Source organism: Nymphaea colorata, chromosome 2 (genome assembly GCF_008831285.2).
Source record: "Nymphaea colorata isolate Beijing-Zhang1983 chromosome 2, ASM883128v2, whole genome shotgun sequence".
NCBI lineage: Eukaryota > Viridiplantae > Streptophyta > Magnoliopsida > Nymphaeales > Nymphaeaceae > Nymphaea > Nymphaea colorata.
Genome location: NC_045139.1, coordinates 15,329,186 through 15,349,814, shown reverse-complemented (window position 1 = coordinate 15,349,814; position 20,629 = coordinate 15,329,186). Strand labels below are relative to the sequence as shown.

Below are 20,629 nucleotides of genomic sequence, written 5' to 3'. Positions count from 1 at the left end.
TGGCAAGAATATATTTTTCCCATTTTATATGGTTTTTTTTTTCTCTTTTTAGTCTTAAGTCCGAGAAATACAAAATAACAGCACTCAAATAAAAAAAAAAAAGCTTCGATGATATGTTTGTATTTGAGAGTTAAAACTTTCGGTTTATATCAAAAGATTTTAAAATATGGTGTCCAAATTATTCCAAAAAAAACAAAAAAAAAAGAGTTTGTGTATCACCTAAACATATGTTTTTATAATTTAATAAAAACTTAACTGATAAATGAGGTAGTGATAGGATTCCACAGACTCAAAAGATTTCTATGTTAGAATTTAAAAGGAACTTCCTTTGAACATGTGCATTTTTTCAAAAAATTTCATTTCACAACTTAAAGTTGGGACGAGAAATTCTCACCATCGTCGCATTATTCAATTAACAAATTAGATTTGGAACTCCAGTTCACAAATCGAATTTTAGTTTTAAGTTTTTTTAAATTAAAAATGAGCCCCAAAAATCAAGCCTTACAAAGAGAGAGCCGATGGAAAATCTCGAAGGGTTTAGTCTCTCGTCCAAAAGATTCCCGCAAATGGAGCACTTGAGTTGAAAAACGAAAAATGGAAGTCGTGTTTCCGAGATTATAGCTGAAAAGTAGGATCAAGCTGAGAATTTATCGGGATGGGAAAAAACAGAGAACGGCGATAAAGGCGGGAACTCTTCGCCGTTGGCCGGTTGGCTTGATCAACGCTCCTCTTGCTAACTCTTCTCGAAATCATTCCGGGAGACTGAAACGCGAGCGGGCCTTGCCGATTCCTCCTCCTCTTCTCCGTTGAACTCTTCATCTTTCTACCCTTCTTCTCTGATTTTTGCCTTCCGTTGATGACACTATAGATTCTTCTGGATGGATTGCTGTCTGTGCTTCGGAGGATGGAAGAAGAAGGGGAAGCAATGGACGGGTAGACCTAACAAGGTCCACCCGCTGTCACCCGATCACCGACCCGACTCCAATGAACTCGAGAGTCGCAAATGGACTTCCCCTGCTGAGGAAGCCGGCGATCGGGAGACATCTCCATGTAGGCGGTGAAAGATTGAGCTGTTTTTTTTTTTTCTTTTTGCTGGCGGGATTTCCACGACTGATTTCTTAGTACCCGAAACTTTGAAACTTTCTTGCTTTTGTTATGATTCCATCTCATGGTTTTTTTCTCTTTGTTTTTTATTGATGAAAACATGGTTAGATTTTTTTTTTTATGGGTGGCTAGTCGTGGTGGGAGTTTTTCCCACTATTGATCCGGTGTTCTTGTTTAGCTGGAGTTTCTTGTTTGATTTCGATGCTTCCCAAGCTTTGGGTGGTTTTCGTGTTTTTGTTGTGTTTCAATCTTTGTTCTATTAAAGGTGTCTGTGATAGCTTCTGGAGTGGGTGCTCTGTTTGGCATTTTGCATCGATCACCTTCACTTCCTCACTTGAGCTCTCTTCATAGACTGACGTGAATGCTGATCTCTTGACGGGATTTAGCTCCGTTTGTTTTTTCTATAGTTTTTTTTTATTCCTTTTTGGTTCCTCTGAGTTCAGTTTCTTTTGACCGTTCTCCGATTTCCTCTCCTTTGAGATTCCCGTCCACCGTAAGACCACCTTTTGGTTTTCGGAAATTCGTCTCCTCAGACCCCAGGAGGGTTAGGTTGCAATAAAAGACGACAGTTTTTTTTTTTTAACTCGTAGAGTCTCTCGAGTTCAAACGACTGGCGGTAATTTTTCGTGTTGATTTTATCTTGCTTAATGAAAAGAAGTAAAGAACCAGTTTTGTTGGCAGATTTATAATTTTCTGTTTTTTTTTTTCTTCCTTTTGCTGGGGATCCTAGTTCTATTATTATCCTTTTATTTTTACTTTCCTGTTAGGGGGACCAGAGGCAACTTTATCACCGGCGAGCAAGATTTCTAAGGATGGATATTGCCATACTGCTGCTCGGGCGTTCACATTGCATGAATTATCATCGGCAACTAACAACTTCAGCGCCGACTGTCTTTTAAATACGGGAGATCACTATCGACTATACAAAGGCGTCCTGGAGAATACCAATCAGGTTTGCTTGTTTTTATCGCCACGAAACTTGTCCTGCAGTTTGCGTATCTCTCCTTTCTGCTTGGTGAATGAGAACCATAAGTCTGGCCAAATTGTTAATGAATTAGTAACTTCGTCATTGGGTTCTTCTTTCTCTTCATACATCAACAACTATTTAAATTTTGCCTGGAAGAAGTGGCACGGGTTACGAGAATTGGCGGGGTCAGCATTCAAATTCAATTCGACTGTCAGTGATATGTTTGATGCCACTTGCAGTTAACTGCTTAAATTAGTTAGGTAACAACCACACACACACACACACACACACACACACACACACACACACACACACACACATATATATATATATATATATATATATATATATATATATATTCAACCCGTCTCACTTTAAAGACTGTTACTACTTCTGTTTTCTCTATCTCTCTTTTGGTTTGTCCTTTTTATAATAATCTTCGCTACCGTTAAATGGATGAATCTTAAGGAAAGAAATGGAGTAGAAAAAAATGACTAAACAAATACATCTAAGACACGAAATCCTGCTTGAGTGATGGTAGGGGACTGATGACTAGTAGCAGCACTAGTCGATGAACCATGGCCCAGCCAATTACATGGTCCTGCACTATTCAGCTTGGTACCGACATGGTTGGCGTAGATGGCAGGTCCATTAGCCATATGAGTGTTAGCTAGTCCCATGTGGTTCTGAAAATTTTTAGTGGGAACATTTTGAACAGGATTTTATCTGTATCTAAACAGCATCAGAAAGTGACAAGCTTACTCATAAGTTTAATTGTGGTTCAAACAATTTTATCTATATGGTTTTAAGATTGTGGCCATGTTTTAATAAACTAATCCGAACTTTACTTGGCTCAGCTTGTAGCTATTAAGCTGCTTCACCGCAATAGGCTGCAACAACGAAAAGAGTTTTTGGTCGAGATATCAATGCAGAGCGCGCTTCATCACGAAAACGTTGTTGATCTCATTGGATACTGTGATCATGGGGATAAGAAGTTGTTAGTCTTTGAATACATGCCATTAGGATCTTTGGCAGACCACCTGCATGGTGTGTCTCTCTGTTGTACTTGAAAAAGCCTTTCCTGCATTTCCTATTTAATTTTACATCGTATCTTATGAGTAACTAAGGGTAACTTGTTGCTCGTCCATTCAGGTTCTATTTCTGCTAAAACGCCGTTGTGCTGGAGTACCAGAATGAGGATTGCAGCTGGCCTGGCAAAAGGCTTAGAATATTTGCATGACAGAGCTGATCCTCCCGTAATATATCATAACTTGAGAAGCTCAAATGTTCTTCTTGGAGACGGATATCAACCTAAATTGGCTAATTTTGGACTATCGAAACTTGCCCCATATGAAGGTGAGCGGAATATGGACTGGGGAAGAGTATGGGACTCACAAACATGTGCATATTGTGCACCAGAGTATTTCATGACCGGTCGTATTACTCCAAAATCTGACATATACAGCTTTGGAGTTGTCCTTTTGGAACTTATTACTGGAAAAAAAGCATTTGATCATTCCCGGGCTACAGGAAACCGTCTTGCTGCATGGGTATGTACTTCTTTTATTTCACCTCCAGCGTCATTATGAAATTAGGATTAATTCTGTTGATATGTCTCCCTCTGTCAAGTTCAATTTTTTTGTGATGTTCAGTCATGTACGTTATTCAACCATGAATTCGCTTTCTACCAGGCTGTGCTTTTGCTGTTTAATAGGTAGCAACTTCTCGCGGAATAAGTAGCAATGCCAATTCCTAAGAATCGGAAGCAAAAACTTTGAGGAATCCTGATTCTCATGTCATTTTGCTTCAATTTGGCCTCGGATGTCATTTTTAAGTTGAAGTTATTAGTTTATATCAATTCGCTGGAATTTAGTGGTCCAACACATCACTTCCTCTGCTGTTCTCATAGAGCTGCCTACCCGCTTTCCGCTTCTGAATCATCCAAAATTTGAAAGGACCATTGCCCAGTTCCAATTGTTGACTGCTGCTCATTTTCCACTCCTGTTGTGGCAATTAGTCTCCCCACACGAATGTGCGATGCACCAATTGCCATAGGTTGCCTGGGCCTGAATTCTTCTAGAAATCTTTGCTTAAATACTGTTCTTACCATATATCCTTGGACTTGCATGGACTGTGCTGAAAATTTTGTTTCAAAGCTTTGATTGGAGTTTGTATCCGGGTGCCTCAGGCTAGCCCTCTCCTGAAAGATGCAAGGAAATATCGAAAAATGGTCGATCCGGGGCTTAAGGGTCAGTACCCATTTAAGAGATTGTACCAAGCATTTCATGTTGCTGCCATGTGTCTTCAAGAAAACCCAAGAAGGCGTCCACCAGCCGCTGACCTCGTCACTGTCCTCACCTACCTTGCATCCGAAGAGTACGAGCCTGACATTCTTTATGCTCGGAGTGGGCACCTTGCTCCTAGAACTGCGCCACGATCAACAAGCAGAAGTGGTGAAAAACAGAGTGGCTGCTCCGACCACCGAGATCAGGCTGCTGAAATCAAGATCCGCAACGGCACTGAGGTTCCGAACTCTTGACAAGGTAAGGGCTGTAGGGTGCATGAAACTCTCTCGCATATTGTACGTCAATGGTGTCATCTGTATTCTTCTTTAGTGCAGTGTCTTTTCTAGAAATAGAATTTGCCACAATTCCATCTTGGCAACGTGTTGACCTTGACACCTATTTTAAATTTTGTCCTTATAGAACTGAAATTAGTTCTCATGCTGCTTTATGCACATCCTCCCGACGTAAGCGGGAGTTTTGAATGAGAGCAGAGGGAAGGGCTGCCTGACTGTGCCTGACAGAGAGCAGAAGCTTCCTTTCTCTGGTTTCAAGGTTTAGAGTTACATTGGTGTTAAGAGTTATATTGACGTCTGGTGTGGAGTGGAGCTCCCATTGGTATAAGAGGATTCACGCTCATTTCAATGGCCAATGGCCAGCCGCCTACCCGTCACCGTCCTGACTCGGTGCGCCGAACCTAAGCTTGTCATTTGTCAGCATATTACAAATGAGAAGTGCGTCGAGGAATATTTAACCATTTTTAATTTCTCAGCTGTCTCACTTTTTACTTTGGCTGTGTCACTAAAATGTCGCTTTAGTGCTTTCACTTTGTAATAACTTTTCATTGTTTTTGGTGCTATATAGTTTAGGAAGTGATGGCGTTTATAAGCAACGGGGTCACTATCATTGCATATTGGCGTTATCCTATTGACTACAACTTAGCGAGGTCCATTCAAATTTCGGTAAGTTTTTTTGTTTCTTTTTCTAGTTGTCTTTATCTAATATTTATATGTTTCAATATAATAAACCGAAAATTGTATTGGCGGTATGTTATAGAACGCCAGAACTGCAACTCATTGTTAATTTGTTGCGTTTACATAACTTTTGTTTATTTAGTTATTTGTTTTGGAAATGAAGAAATCACTTTCAAGAGACACTACCAAAGGTCCAAGTTGGACCAGGCGTTGGTGGAACGTGCCGTTGGAACTAGATTTTTTTTTTTTTTTTTTTTTTTTTTTTGCCAAGGAGCACTCAAAGCCTTAAACATTATAAAATGATCAAGGGGTTCGAAACAAATAATTAAGGGTCATAAAGTATATGAACAAATTAATTATTGGAAACCACTAATATGAAACTAACTGCCATTTGTGGACTGTGTGGGCACATGCCCACACGTGGTTCCAACAGGGGCTGTATTCAGGCTTTGCATGGCTTGACCGAACCTAATGGGGAGCAAAAAACATGGTGGTGGGCTTGAATGGAGCGCAAGCCGGGCCACATAGCTGAACGAAGCTTGATACCAGCTAAACTCGGGTCTGGTCATGACGGATTGGTCCAGGTCGGGGTATACCAGCTGTTCTAGTGCTGAGGATTTGAAACAGGGTTTAGGTGCCCATATCACTTCTAATTTAAAATCTAGAAAGATTTTTTGACGTGAAAAAAACAAGTTTTTTTCCAAGTTCTTTATTCGAAGCTCATGAACACATTGCAGCCAGAGCACCTTGATTGAGCTCGGTCCATGTAAACGCCAACTTTTTTGAGACACTAGGCAGTCCGCGTTCTATGGGTGGCACCCGTTGACAGCGCGCTAGTATCATCAAGCCACCATATTTTGCTGTACGCACACGGACGAAAGTGGTGGTGAAAAGGAGGGGCTCTTTGCCTCTTTCCCAGTAACCCGACCTTTGCTTTTTAAAATTTTCCTTCATAAACGCTTTATAAAAGTCGGCTTCTGTGTTGTTCAAATTCACCATGTCAGTAGCACCCAGAAGAGCTTGAAAATCTACTATCAGAAATTTTCGTAGATTACAAGACTTGAAGAGTTTCGGCTTCTCCAATGGCCTTGAACTTCGTTATATAGTTTCTTTCAGTTTTATGCCAATTCGATGACGTTTTCGGTGACACTAGTATCACAAATACCCACCGGCCACTCATCTGTCTAACTCATGATTTAATGCACAAAACGTGCTTTTACGGCAATTCCGACGTTTCAAATGTTGAGACCATTGTGACAACTCCGCGCCAAAAAAACTCGTATATGATTTTCAGCAGGGCGATGGCCTGGATAGTCCTTGGCATAATTTCCCTGTTTGTGTGTGTGATTGTTACGGGAGCTGTTGTACTAACAAGTGCAACGAACCCTGACTAGATAGTTTCATATGAGTATATATTTTGCCAATTAAACCACATGAATGTGTTCACCACTTCGAAAACCACGGAGCAAAATATTCATGCGTCTCCATGTACGGAGGAAATTTTTATATACTATCGTGTTTTTAAATGCTTATTATACAGCTAAATCTATGAATCAAAAAAGCATACCTTTGCCTTCACATTCTATGTCATCAAATAGGCAGCTCACGTTGATGCAGCTATATGGGCGCAAAACACACAACAAAGGCATTAGGAGTAAATTTGCACTATAACATTTGATATATATATATAGAGAGAGAGAGAGAGAGGGAAAGAGAATTCACGCAACTAACCAGCAGAACATTTGGAAGTAATAATGATCGAAAAACTGTACATAATGAATTTTCATTGCTCATTTAAAAAGAATATTTACTAACATTTTTATACACGCTTTTCATGATCCCAGAAATTGGGAGGAATATGCTTAAAATGCAGGTCTAATATGAACCTTACATTCGTTTGAAAGAATAGGCTAAAATCTCAAGGAGAGAACGGCATATGATTAGGTCTGGCTAGAGAAGTTTGGCATCTGTATCTAAAATTCAGCAATTACCTATGTAACAAATGATAGAGGGGCAGGAAGGGCTCTGCAAGGACGAGTATTAGATAACAGCTGCATTCAGACACATTTTCTCATAAACCAGAGAAGATGAACAAGAAAATTTCGTAGCTTTTGCTGTGGCTGCATTAGAACTTGTTCTTTCGCTTGACTAATTATGCCATCCTGTATCTCTGAGGTGACAATGCATCTCTGTTACTTAATGTCCATTTATATCTTTCTGGACAGGTGACTTTGGGTCATCCTCTACAACGATGGGCTTGTCATCACTGCCTTCATCATTATTGTTCATCTTCCCCTGTAGGAACATTTAAAAAAAATGATCACATTAGCACACCAGGAGTGCTTATCAGGAAAATGACAAAAGGCTACTCAGCATTCAGATCACAAAGTTAGGTGGCGCCCATCAGCAACCCAACTGCTCTTGAAGTCTGAACATGCAATGTATAGTCCTTAATAATTCAAAACCATCCACACACCAAAGTAATGCAAGACATAGTGTTGGGCCAGCAACCAAAGATACTGAAATTGATCCATACCCAGAAAAGGTTTGCTACCATGAAATCAACTAGCTAACCTAACGACAAAACTAGGTTTACAGATCGGCAAGTGAATGGCAATTGTGGACTACTGCACTCTCCACTGGTAGAATTGAAATTTAAAACATTCTCCGCCAAAAGTAATCCACCATTGGGAGATGAAAAGTGGACTCTTGTTAAGAGTTGAAAAGACACACAAGAAGGTGCAAAACGATGAATGCCCTTATCCTGACCTTATTCCTCTCACGCCAACCAAGTCCGAAAGGCCTAGAGAGCAGACCCGGCTTTCTTGTCGGTAGCTCTTGGTTAGGCTCGTGATTAACCCTTTCAACAGGTGAGGCCCTGCAAGTAGGGAAACAAATTTTTAGGTCTAGCTGATTGCCTAAAACATGTCCTTTTAGTCAGCTCCATGAAGAACTAATTACTTGGATTCCATACAGTTTTGCATCAAAATATGCATGAATCTGACTATTTACATGTAAATTTTGAGATCTTAAGCTGGCCTGAATCGGTTTCAGAAAACCACATCCAAGTCCAAACCTGATTAGACTTGGTATAGCTTGGGGGGTCTAAACAATTTACATCCCCACACACAGCTAACCACTTAAACATATGTGCCCCTGTATGGTGCTCGCCAATGTGGATAAAAGTATATACATGAAAATCAAATAGACACAACGTAGTTGTGCTAACAAACATTGATAGAAATGAAAACCTTTTTTTGCTTTTGAAGGGTCATATCAAATCTGAGACAAGGACAACAAATGAACAGCATATGCCATAACATGGAAAAGAAATATAGCATATCTGATCCGTCTGCCTCAATATTCCTTGAATACAATGGAGATCAGTACCTTGGAGATGGAGTTGATGGTTGTGCTGCTTTAACCTGACCAGATTGATATTGTAATGTAGCTTCTAATGTGGTCTCTGCCATGACTGCCCTTTTCTCCATTTCTGCAAGGGAAGCGATTGCCGCTTCATATTTTTCCTGCATGCAAAACATATAAGTCAAAGATATGTATGGATAAAAGAGCATAATAGAACAAAATGGCAAAACGATATTCCTGGTTCATAAAAATGAAGCCTGAAATGTCAAACTATATTGCCTATTTATCATTCCTCTACTCCCTAGACAGAGCATCAAGTAGAAAATTTTAGAGACTTATCAAGCCCACATCCTCCCATGACAAGTACAACAGAACAGCAAAATGGCATTTTCCATCTGACATGAAAATGTCACTCCATACAGACTCAACAAATGTAGAAACCAAACATGCAAACAAACAACTCAAAATTTGGGGTTCCATAAAAAAACCTATAACAGAAAAAAAAAAATAAAAATAATAACAATTGACAAACATGCTAAATGGCCAATCAATGCTATTCTGAACATTAAGTCTAAAGTATGAAGTCACTCAACCTGAAGAACTGAAACATGATATACAAGAACCAAAGCACAGTTGCCAACGACGTTAGCCAGTGGACCATTCAAAAAAAGAACGTGGACATAAAAGAACCTGAAGGACATCAGCCGCATATCTCTGAGCAGCGGCATCTTGCTCAGCAAATCTTCTAGCATCCTCTGTTACTTTCTGTTCTTGCTCTACCCGCATCAGCACCTGAAAAAACATCACCCATCAGGTTTCAAATCTTAATAAATAGCATTAACAGTTCATTTTCTCTAGTACAAGAAGTCATTTTTTTAGTGCAAGAAGTACCAAAAAACAAGTCAGTTGTCAAAATCATTAGCTTAGACCCTAAAAGCACTAATGGGGACTAGTCGGTCCATGTCCGTAGACTAAAATAAAAATAATGAGGCACATAGGCACAACATCTAAATTTTAACAGAAGACATAAAATATTGTTATGAATTACATCAACCACATAATTCATCAAATTGCATATAGCATCACACTGAGAAATTGAGACATGAGTACCTATGATTCCTTAAGAGTCGCATATAAAATCAATAGTCAAATAAAAATAAGCAGGAATATATACTACGACAAACGGATATGCGGGTTTAGCCCACGTACCCGTGTCGATACGCCGACACAGGAATATGGATACGGGATACGGGGTGGATATGTTTTGGATTGGGTCTGGGCCAGACCCGATCAGAACCAAAAAAATGAAGTCGTTTTGTATGATTTTTCCTGTATTTATATGATTTTTCCTGTTGTATTAGTTCTCCTCTTACAAAAAACAGTAGAAGAAGACACGTTCTTTACCAGAATTATTAATTTAATGTTTTTTTTTCATTTTATCATTTTTGAGAATATAAAATTTTCCGTATCCGCATATCCAAAAAATTTGAAAAGTGTCTGTATCCGTACCCCTGTACCCATATCCGTATCGTACCTACACCCATGTGACATAATATATATATATATATATATATATATATATATATAAGATTGTGCTTTCCACTTTGTGTGCCCACCATGCTTATGCCTCTGCTTAAACGGTTAGGCCTGCAGCCCATTATTGCCAGATAGGCGGTAGATGGTTTAAAAGGGTATGCATAAGAAGCACATAAAAGAGAAGGCATAATTCATTTCTTTCACACACACACACACACACATAAAACATTTCAAAAGAGAAAAATGCAAAATATACAATTGAAAAAAAAAACAGCAAAAACATGAGATAAAAACAACTTTCTACAGTGGGCACCAAAAATTCCCCCATCAGTCAATGACTAGGTATTGTCTAGCAGCCCTATTCAATTTCAGGCGACTAATCAACGAAAATTAGTCCTTGGGCACTTGAATGTCAAGGTTTAGTCACCAAGCCAGCAACCGGTCCAGTTAGGCCAAGGTGACTAGTCAGACCAACTAGTCACAGGTTTGACATCATAGCTGCTGTCCTGGCTTAGATAATTCAGAGGAAGATGGGGCCAAAAAAAATACCTGCAGCATCACATGTTCTTGTTCCTGTTTATCTGCAAGAGATTGTCTAAGTTGTTTAACCTCCCCTTCCAATTGTTCTACCTATACAATAAATTATAAGTGTCAGCTCATCTGAATGATAACATACAACCTTAAAGAATTTATGAAAACCACTTTAAGCAATCCAGGTACTATTGGAAATCCAAATCAAATGCAATACCAACCAGATGGACAATAAACTTTTCTGTTTTGGAAAAATAAATTGTGGAAATGGGCAAAAGTCTGAACAGAGAGTTATCCATTTACACATGGAAACATAAGATATTCTTCAACACATAGTCCATCCACAGATATTAGGAAGGTTGTTTGAGAGAAGGATTGTCTCACAAAAATTACTTTCCCCTACTTAAATGCAAGAGATGATGCCAGCTGTGAGATTACCACTTGTAGCTCAGATCACAAAGCAAAGAGAATGCGGTTTACAGGAGTTAATACCACTATCCTTGATGAGTTTAAGCAGTAGCAGCAATAGTATAGCGTGCAGGTCATACATGTTCTGCCCAGTAGAGGATTGGTCGTTCCTGTAAGGCTCCTATGCCATTTCGTGCAGCTACATAGAGCTTTGCACCATCAGAGTATTGACATCTTAACAAATTGGTCCACTACAAATTACAGTCACCACTAGGGTCTTTTTTCTGAAGTATTGTGACATTGTGGAGACCAAATAATTTGCTATCAAAAATTTTTTCTTTACTAGTCAGAAGACATGAAAATCTCATGATATTCTTCAAGCAGTATAAAAAACATATGAAATTATTTTGCAGTCTCATTTCTGTGAATAGGAAAAGCTGAAAAGGCAATCTCAATAGCAGCACAATTGGAAAAAACTCTCCTTATGCATCAGCCTGATGGATGGTAGACCCACCTTTGCACTCAAAAGCCGTCTATTGTCCTGCTTGACCATTTCCATTAGTGCTGTCTCCAACTCTTCAGCTCTGGCAAACAAGAACTAGTCCCGTTAGAAAAAAAACCTAATTTGCGTATGAAAATATGACAAGAAGAGACTGTAAGTTGCAACTGCTTTTTCCAAAAACAGCTTATAGCAATGATACACATACAAGAGAAAACAAATTACATTTTGAAATTATGACATATAAAGGGATTGAAAGAGAGTTTTAAAAAGTAAAAAAGGCACTTGCTGTTGTTGTAAACTATTATATATGGCATACAGCTCTAACAGTTATGTTTGTTAAAAGATGACATGGCAGCCAAGTTAATATACTAGCACCCAGAGACTGCTTAATGGTTCACAGAAATCACAGCTAATATGCTGATGGTATTGACCTGCATGCACACCAGTACAATCCAACTAAGCTTTTAGCCTGAACTGTTCAACCCAGGTCAGCAGATGATGGTATAACTATAACAACCCGACCCACTCCCGGACTCGGTCTCCTGGTTCGACGGATCCCAACCCGCCCCCTAGCAGTTTCGGTTCCAATCCTAAAAAGGCTAGGAACCAGGACTGCTAGGGGGCGGGTTGGGATCCGTCGAACCAGGGGCCCGAGTCCGAGAGTAGGTCGGGTTGTAATAAGTAGTATCAGAGCCGGTTCAACATTCGGACCTAGGGTCCTACACGCGGGGACACGTGTGCCTTAAGGGGGGTGGATTGTAATGCCCCAAATGTTTAGTCCTGTATGAAAAGATTGTCCTGGTTCCTAGCCTTTTCAGGGTTGGAGCCGAAACTGCTAAGGGGCGGGTTGGGATCCGCCAGACCAGGGGTCCGAGCTCAGGAGTGGGTTGGGTTGTTACAATAACTGGCTAAATTGAAGCAACCATATAAAACAACGGGTAAACATCTTATTCAGATCACCCAAGAAAGTCATGTTATCCAGCCCTTTTAGCAAATTACATCATAGAGTCATGCCAAGGTAAAGATAAAAAGGACCTGAGTGCAGGGACTAAGCAGACCACAAGTGCATAGTCTATTTTGCAGGTGAAAATAGTCACAGGACCACCACAACCACTACTTTCCAGAAAGGTGCCTATATGCTGCTGCAGCAAGAGGCATGTGAAAGCTGATTATCCGTGAATACATGGAAAGGTAGAGGGGCTACTGGAAGTTAAGTGTGTGTCAATTAACATGTGAAGGAAAGAAGAGGGTTATGGCTGAAGGGAGGTACTGCAAGAGCAGTTTAGTCGATGGGGAAGGATTCAGATAGAGGGGATCATTGTTGTTCTATCATTCCTACCACATGCATAAATCAAGAGAAATCAAATGCGTAAAATTTAATGCTGGGAAACTTAAAGACATTATCTAAATGAAAACAGAAAGAGACCACAAGCTGTGTCACATGGGTACACCTCCAAAGGGGGCGTACCTACCGGTACCGGTACGGGCCTGGGTACGGCCTCGGTACGCGTTGACCGTACCGGGTACGGTCAACGTACCGAGGACCATATTCGTCCAAAATTGGACACGGTCAACATTGACCGGGTCCAATTTTGTCCATATTTTTTAAATTTTATTTCATTTTAACGTTAAAAAAAAGGTAAAACGAAACCCTCGAAACCCTTGACCCTCGACTCTTTACCTCTCGTCTCTCTTCGGTGAAGCAGCGGCGGCGACTGCGGCTTCGGCAGCGGCGACGACAGCGGCGATGACAGCGGGTTTCAAATCTCTCTCTCTCTGTTTTCCGGGCGATGGGTTTTCTCGCCCCCCTTTGGTGAAATCTATAGCCCAGCCGCTTCCTCATGTGTTTTGTGTGTTTATTTGTATGTGTCAATGTGATTTGCAGCTTGTTTGTGTGTTTTCATAATAAACTTGATCTTCTTTTCTTCCTGGTAAGCCAGAGATTCAGATAATAGAGGCCTTCTTTTCATTCTTCACTGTCTTAGAATATGAGGCCTTTTCATTCTTCACTGTCTTAGAATATTGTTGAATGTGGATTGGATTTGCCGGCAGGGCATGTGAACGAGTGCTGCACTCATGTCGTTGTACTGCATGAGTGCTGCATGTAGAATTGTAGATATTAATGTTGGCAAATTTGTATTGTATTATACAATACAAATTTGCCAACAATACATTTTTATTGTATATGATTTTGCACTACATGATCCCTGTTAACTGCGTCTTCCCTAGTTATTGTTGTGAGCCTGTGATATATCGTTTCATGAGAGGATTCACCTATTTTGAATGTATTTTGAATTATGATTTATGAATACGACGATATGTTATTCTGTTTGTTTGTAATTTTTTATATAGATATGTGCAAATATATTTTTCTGCATTTTTTGACATATATATATATATATGTGTGTGTACGGCCGTACCCTCATACCCAAGTTTTTTGAAAATGGTCCGTACCAGTACCGGCACCCGTACCCGTACCCATGTGACATAGACCACAAGGCTAAAACCACAAAATTAATGGATCATATTCAGGTATGGAACTGATGGCTTTGGAGGAATAGGCTCAGATGAAGGCACAACAAGATTTTTTAAAAATCTTATATGCGTGAAGTGAAATGTGGTAGCTAAGGGAGGGGGCTAAATAATTGCATTTAATTGGAATAAATTAGATGTGTCCTGTTCAGTTTTTTCTTCCAAAATGTTAGATGCTAAAACATGTTAAAAATGTTAGCCTATGTCTTAGATTGTTTGTCTTTCGATCAAAAGAAAGTTAACTAGAATCTTACATCTGTAAATGCAGCGATTTATATAACCATATCATCTTCATACAAAAATACCCACACCAAAAGAATAGGAACAAAAAATTGAAAAAGGTTGACGGACCTTAGGTCAGCAGCCCTCTTATCTTCCAGTAATCTGCAGAGCTCAACCTTCAACCACGTCACCTAAAATTTAATGTTTAGATTTGTTAGGAAGCAGGTCATACTGATAGCATCAACCAAACATTATTGTATCACATGCATTGCATATAACTGGATTAACGGTACACTGCTTAGGATGAGATTTGTCTGTCTCATCAGCTTCTCTAGCCAAAAGCGAAGGAGAACTCAAGCCAAAAAGGAAAGTCATGGAAGAGAAGTTTTTTCATGAAAACAGAACAAGAACACAGATGGTGCAAAGATAACAATTGAGCCACGTGCAGCAGGAAATATTTGATTGAAAATAGTATTTGAAAGACAAACATGATGTCAGAGACCTAGTCAAACAAGCAGATTCTAAAAGAACATAAAGGTTGAGGAGATGAAACCTAGCATTCTGATCTTATTAAAAAATTACAGACCCTGGCATGTGCACAGGATCACAGATTGACTGCTTATGTACCAAGATGGACTCGTGACTACGGTTCACCAAATTTCAGAATAAGAAAAATTCCATTGGAACTCATGGAATTAAACAAGGGATGAAGACAAAATTAATGTCTGTCACTCTTTCCTAGGTAGAACATCTGGAAGAGGTTAAAACTAGTCGAGTCAATAAGCAAAAGAAGATGACACAGCCTCAAAATCGTTAAAGCATCCAACAGAATACCTGTTCCTGAAGGTCTGGCCCAGAACTTGAATCTGTTTCACCAGTTAGGCTACAAATTAACTCATCAACATTTGTTGATGCACATTCCAAAAGGCATGAAGTCCCATTTTCATGCATTTCATCTGAACCCTCCAGGCACTGTGATTTGGGCAGCACTGATCCAGGTTCCTGATTGAAACCATAAAGTTTAGAAGCAAGACCCTGAGAATCTCTCCAAAGACGGAGCTCTTTACTACGCTCATCAATAGCAGCAATTACTGCCGGTCGATGTTTTGTCCGTAGCTCTTGCAATTTTGCTTCAGTTACAGCCTGATAGCCCATGCAAGCTGTTAAAACAAGCTGACTGCTGTCAAAAGTTGACCCAGCCAGAGACTGTAACAAAGTAACTGCATCTCCTGCATCTTTTGTTGTGACAAGTGCCGGACCTACAAATTACAAATCAAATGAACAATGTTAAATCAACAGCAAGTTTTCATTGTTAAAAGCCTAAAGCACAACCTTTCGTATAAACAAGAAATGCCTCTGCAAAACTGAATGATCTTATATATAAGTACAAAAAATTTGAAAGCCCAGTACTTTTTTTTTTTAGTTTGTATGCCTCCTTGCCTACAACCAAATTCTTGACCTCAGTGTGTAAATACTCCAGAATTAGATATTAACTGTAGTGTACAACAAAAAAGACAAGCCATGAATTACCCAATACCGTATAGTTCCATAAGAGCAAGAGCTGTCCGAAATAGCATGACACGGTTTCCATCAAATAAAAGCACATCCCAAACACGAAGCACTGAAGCCAAGGATAAAAAACAATGTTCAGAAAGATTGGCAGATAACTGGAAAATGTATATGAGCAATATCATATATACTACATTATACTGTACTAACAATTTGTAACACCTTACCGCTTTCCCATGGCAGCATATTCACAAAGATTGAGAGAAACCAGGGTCCCGTAACCCATGCAACTTGGACTCCCAAGTAGTCCAAATGATTAACTGCGCCAACCACAATCATGATATGCTGATGAGAATGAGAGATCTGAATTATGAATGGAAAAACAAAGATACCAACCTAGTTTGGGGAATCTCTGTCTCACCAACTCTTCAAGAACAAGTTGGTCCACCTGAAGAACATCAAAATCAGATTAATATAAAATTCTCAAACCATTATGATTATGGGATTGTTGGATATGCTTATGCCAGTACAAATCATACTCCAAAATGGACCATATAACCTATCAAATCATACATAATACATGCACCAAAATTTATTTCCATAAGATTCCACAGGACATATTCAAGTCAAGAAAGGAGGGAAGATGTGCTAGCACAACCTGTGATTCAATCATTTCCTCAGAGTAGTATCCATCAAAGTATTCATCAATGATACCCATCAAGGTCCTGACAATAGAAATAAAATTTCAAAAAAAAAAAAGGTATGTGCACATAAAGGAAAATAGAGAAAAGCAAACAAACAGAATGTGGACACTAATACATCAACGGAAAGGTAAAAGACAAGAATGTCAACAAGCAAACTTCGAACTCACCAGAATGCATTCTCTTCAGGCATAAGCAGAAGCAGTAAACCAGCAAAGAAATTCATAGCCTGGACATAGACAACAATAGGCAATGAATCTGAATTTGTTCTCAACAATGTTAAACAAGCTATCCTGACCAAGTGTAATTGAATGAGCATAATTTTGGTCGAGGCATCTAACAATTGAGAACTTTGGAATATGACAATTGGTGATATGCAATATTTTGCAAATAATCTAGTCAAGATAAAAACACATGGTCACGAACCATCAACAAGAAAATATACCTGACAGTAACCAACCAAGGGATTGTGCCTAGCATATGCTGTAAGCAGACGCCTCAAGGCATTCCGACCATCCTCATCCAAAGCAGGATGACCTGGAAAGGTTCGAGGTAAATCCTGTAAAACAAACAAGTTAGCCTACAACTAGCTTAATCAAGAAAATCACACACCAATATAAAGGAGAAATCAAAACATATTTAAACTTCATATTTTTAAGCTCCAAACTCGATTGATTTGCCAACCTTCTCGATCTGCCCCTTCCATTTTTCAGGTACTACTCCATGGCACCTCGCTGATCCGTTAGTATCAATTTCTAAAAGGCCGTCATCATCTGCATTTTCAGCTTGAGCAAAGTCCTCCACCGCAAGTAGATCAGTATAATAATTCTCGATTCTGCGCGCCTTCACACCAACAAATGCTTGCCATAGCTGCAAGAAAAAAAAAATACATACAATCTTCGACCATGACCAAGTAATAACATCATGGAAATCTACCCGCTAAGTCCATGTTATGGAATGACAAAATCTAAAAGAATCATAAAAAGCGCAGCATACTTCTCCTCTTAAAGCCATTGGAACGCCCCCATGGACAAGGCATTCCAGCTCTTCTCTCCAAGGACCAAAAATTTCTGGAACAACCACATCACCGACGGAACTAGTTGCTGAACCTGGGTTGTCATTTGCATCTTGGACCGGGTCCGATCTCTCTACATCATAAAACTCTTCTTCAGAATCCTCTTCAGATGCTCCCGCATGTGTCTTAGTAGAAATCCCTTGCTTTCCTTGCTTTTTCTCGTCAACGATTGCAAGACCGCTACCCAGGTCAGACTCGATTTTCCTCAACACTTTCCCTTTCCCGACACGGGCACACATCATATGTTCAATCGTCCTAAGCAATGGTCTAACTTGTGTCCATATCTGAACCTTATGAACCCTCGGTTCCCTGGGTGCTCCTTCTTTCTCTGATGCATTCCCGTTGGCGCTAATACATTGATTACCACTTAGACGACCCTCTTCATCATTAACAGTCACCTCATGGTCCACATTAGCAGCACCACTCCCTGCAGGGGATCCGTTTTCCAGTAGCTGTGCAGATTCTTCAAGGTTTTCCAGGAAGTTGTCCCATCTCTCCGATCTCTCTTCCTCCTCCTCCTGAAAATTTTCTTGTTCTTTAGAAATTGGCAGCCAAATACTGTAAATTTTCTAAAAGCCAATTACAGAATCGGTAAATAAGCAAGCAGTAAATGCATACCTTGTAGATGTTAGCATATTCACGATATCTCTGCAAGTGCTGCGGCCGCACAGCGAACCCATATGCATCCCTGTTAGTAATAATTCAGACATCTATCAATGCTTCAAGTATCCGCAAGGACACTTTGCAGATAAAAGAAAAGGATGGACTCATAAAATATAAACGAGAAATGTCTTCCCTTTATCAAATAAAGAAGATACAAGCATGGTGTTAAAAGACCTCATTGACAAAGCTCACTGTTATACCTCAGTTCAACTTCCATCAGAACATCATCTGCCGAGTTCTTTCAGAACATTTCCCCGTCGCCACTTATGTGGCCGGGAAACAGAAGCTAGAAGCACCATTTTTCTAATACGCATACCTAAAACGGGAGAGCGACCAGCAGGATACACTCATATCCACTCATACCAAAAGCAGAAACAGTTGAAAGTATGGACAAAGCCACGAGAAGTCGCTTCACAAGAATGGAATAACTTCATATATTCCAGTGCATCCTGAGAATTTTACCGCGTTCCTGAGTCACGCAAACACAGAACCTCACACCCATAACACTATGAGACCAGTTTTTCGTCGAACCATAGAAGCCCAAAGCCTGACGACTCCATTCACCAATCCGCCACTAAAGGACAAAAAAGAGCAATGAAAAGGAGCTTATCCTAACCAAATTCCTAGCTACAGGTTGGTACCCAAGTGCAACCGTAGCTTCCCAAACAAAACGAGAATGCAGTTTCAGAAACGCGCATTCTCTGCAATCCGAAACCCAGATCCCCAAGATTCACAAAGCAGGCACCGAGGTCAGGATACCACAAGCACGATCCAGCAAAACCCCGGTTTCCCCAGATTCTGACAAAGTCGGAGAACCCACACAATCCCACGCACTCTCGATCTTCTATATTCCACCAAACCTCGTCTTGGAACAGCGGAAAGAAGAAACGGACGGACGAAGAGCGCAGAAGACTCCACTTGTTACACGAAAATGCCAGCCAAAAACAAGAAACGAGAATTCCCGAGTATCTCGGGACTGCAAACCGCGTGGTTGCGAGCGAGACGTGTCAAGATCTAAGATTATCAAGACAACTATCAACCGTATTGTTCCCGCCGTTCTTACACGGATGACAAGATTTTGAACGGTTCAACGGAGATCTCGACGCAGATCTAGCAATTTGTCAAAACGCTGAAAAAAACAGTACAGCTCGCCCTGAATCGCAATCTTTTCCCAGAATAAACACACAGAGAGACGGAGAGAGAGAGAGAGAGAGAGAGAGAGAGATTGATCACCGCTTGTATTCAAAGGTAACGAGAGGGAGAGCATTCTTCCCCTTCATCTCTTCCCGATTCTCATCAGAAATATGCCCCTGCTCTTTTCTGTCGGCGCCGCCAGATAGACTTTAACACTTCCTATCTCGTAAAGAACAAATCCAGAAACAAATACAAGAACAAAAAGAGAAATCCGAGGAACTCAAATCAGGACCGGTAGATTTCTTAGCCCCTCGTTTCTCCTCGTCCACTTCAATTCCCCTCCGAGAAAGGCCTGCAAGAAGGACGGCGAGGGGGAGAGGGGAGGCGAGAAGAGTCGTTAATGGCCGTCGCGGGGAAACTGAGAGTGATGAAGAGTGAAGAAGCAGCGGGAGAGGCGGAAGTTGCATGATGCGGTGGGTCCGTGGGGAAGATCCCTGCGGACCGTCATCATCTACGCGGTAAATTTTCTACCATTTTCTCCGCTTCCCTCTTTAATTCAACCATGTACAATGACGAAACCACCCTTAACGTTTCGGGAGCCTCTCCTTGCAACGGATGGCCCTCGGGGGATTTTATCTTTTTGGCTTTTTAGATTCGGGCGGAGCTCCAGTCGGCCCGGATCCGGTGGGGTCCATTTGAGCACCCGGGATCGTAATTCGTATTGGATCTCGGCGCCCGGCGGTGACGGCGAAGCTCTTTTAGTTCATAGGCTTTGTGTCTGTTTCAGATCCGGCCGGTCACCGGATTTTTTCTTAACAAAATTACTGCAATCGTATTATGCTTAGAAAATATTGAGCTGTTATGTTAAACATTTTAAATTTCAAATTTAAAAACATATATTTATGTTTTGTTTTTAATAAGAATGCATATATTTTCGAGAACATAATGTTTTCCTTATCAAACACATTACAATTTAATTTCTGCAATAAAGATAAAGTATTTTGCTAGTAAGTTTTGTTTTAGTTATGGATTTAACGAAACATACATTGTCCAAAAATCAGTCTCCGATCTCAAATCCAATGCTATCAATCATTTGCATCACATGGAGATATCTTTTTCTGAA

General features: G+C 40.2%; 2 protein-coding genes across 4 annotated transcripts; one reads left to right on the top strand and one right to left on the bottom strand.

Moving 5' to 3' along the window:
• Positions 1-719: 719 nt before the first annotated feature.
• LOC116248400 (probable serine/threonine-protein kinase PBL7) lies at positions 720-8,615 on the top strand. Of its 3 annotated transcripts, XR_004171018.2 has the most exons (7): positions 720-1,050; positions 1,872-2,056; positions 2,929-3,118; positions 3,224-3,621; positions 4,260-4,614; positions 5,218-5,315; positions 8,597-8,615. XR_004171018.2 is itself a non-coding variant. In XM_031621170.2 (6 exons), exons 1-5 carry the CDS (start codon positions 879-881, stop codon positions 4,608-4,610), a joined length of 1,296 nt encoding a protein of 431 aa, XP_031477030.1. In that variant the 5' UTR covers positions 720-878; the 3' UTR covers positions 4,611-4,614; positions 5,223-5,507. The 3 variants fall into 3 exon arrangements, 2 of the variants coding, with proteins under 2 accessions (XP_031477030.1, XP_031477029.1); XM_031621170.2 differs by lacking the exon at positions 8,597-8,615 and having other exon boundaries at positions 5,223-5,507; XM_031621169.2 differs by lacking the exon at positions 8,597-8,615 and having other exon boundaries at positions 5,218-5,507.
• Positions 7,083-20,007, bottom strand: LOC116248399 (uncharacterized). Its single transcript, XM_031621168.2, has 18 exons — positions 19,606-20,007; positions 18,328-18,397; positions 17,631-18,227; positions 17,319-17,504; positions 17,080-17,193; positions 16,805-16,863; positions 16,592-16,658; positions 16,330-16,381; positions 16,161-16,253; positions 15,962-16,045; positions 15,259-15,683; positions 14,554-14,615; positions 11,683-11,752; positions 10,779-10,859; positions 9,384-9,485; positions 8,718-8,854; positions 8,097-8,205; positions 7,083-7,622 (listed from the first exon to the last, which is right to left on the bottom strand). The coding sequence occupies exons 1-18, from the start codon at positions 19,650-19,652 to the stop codon at positions 7,524-7,526; spliced, it is 2,454 nt and encodes an 817-aa protein (XP_031477028.1). The 5' UTR covers positions 19,653-20,007; the 3' UTR covers positions 7,083-7,523.
• Positions 20,008-20,629: the final 622 nt, after the last annotated feature.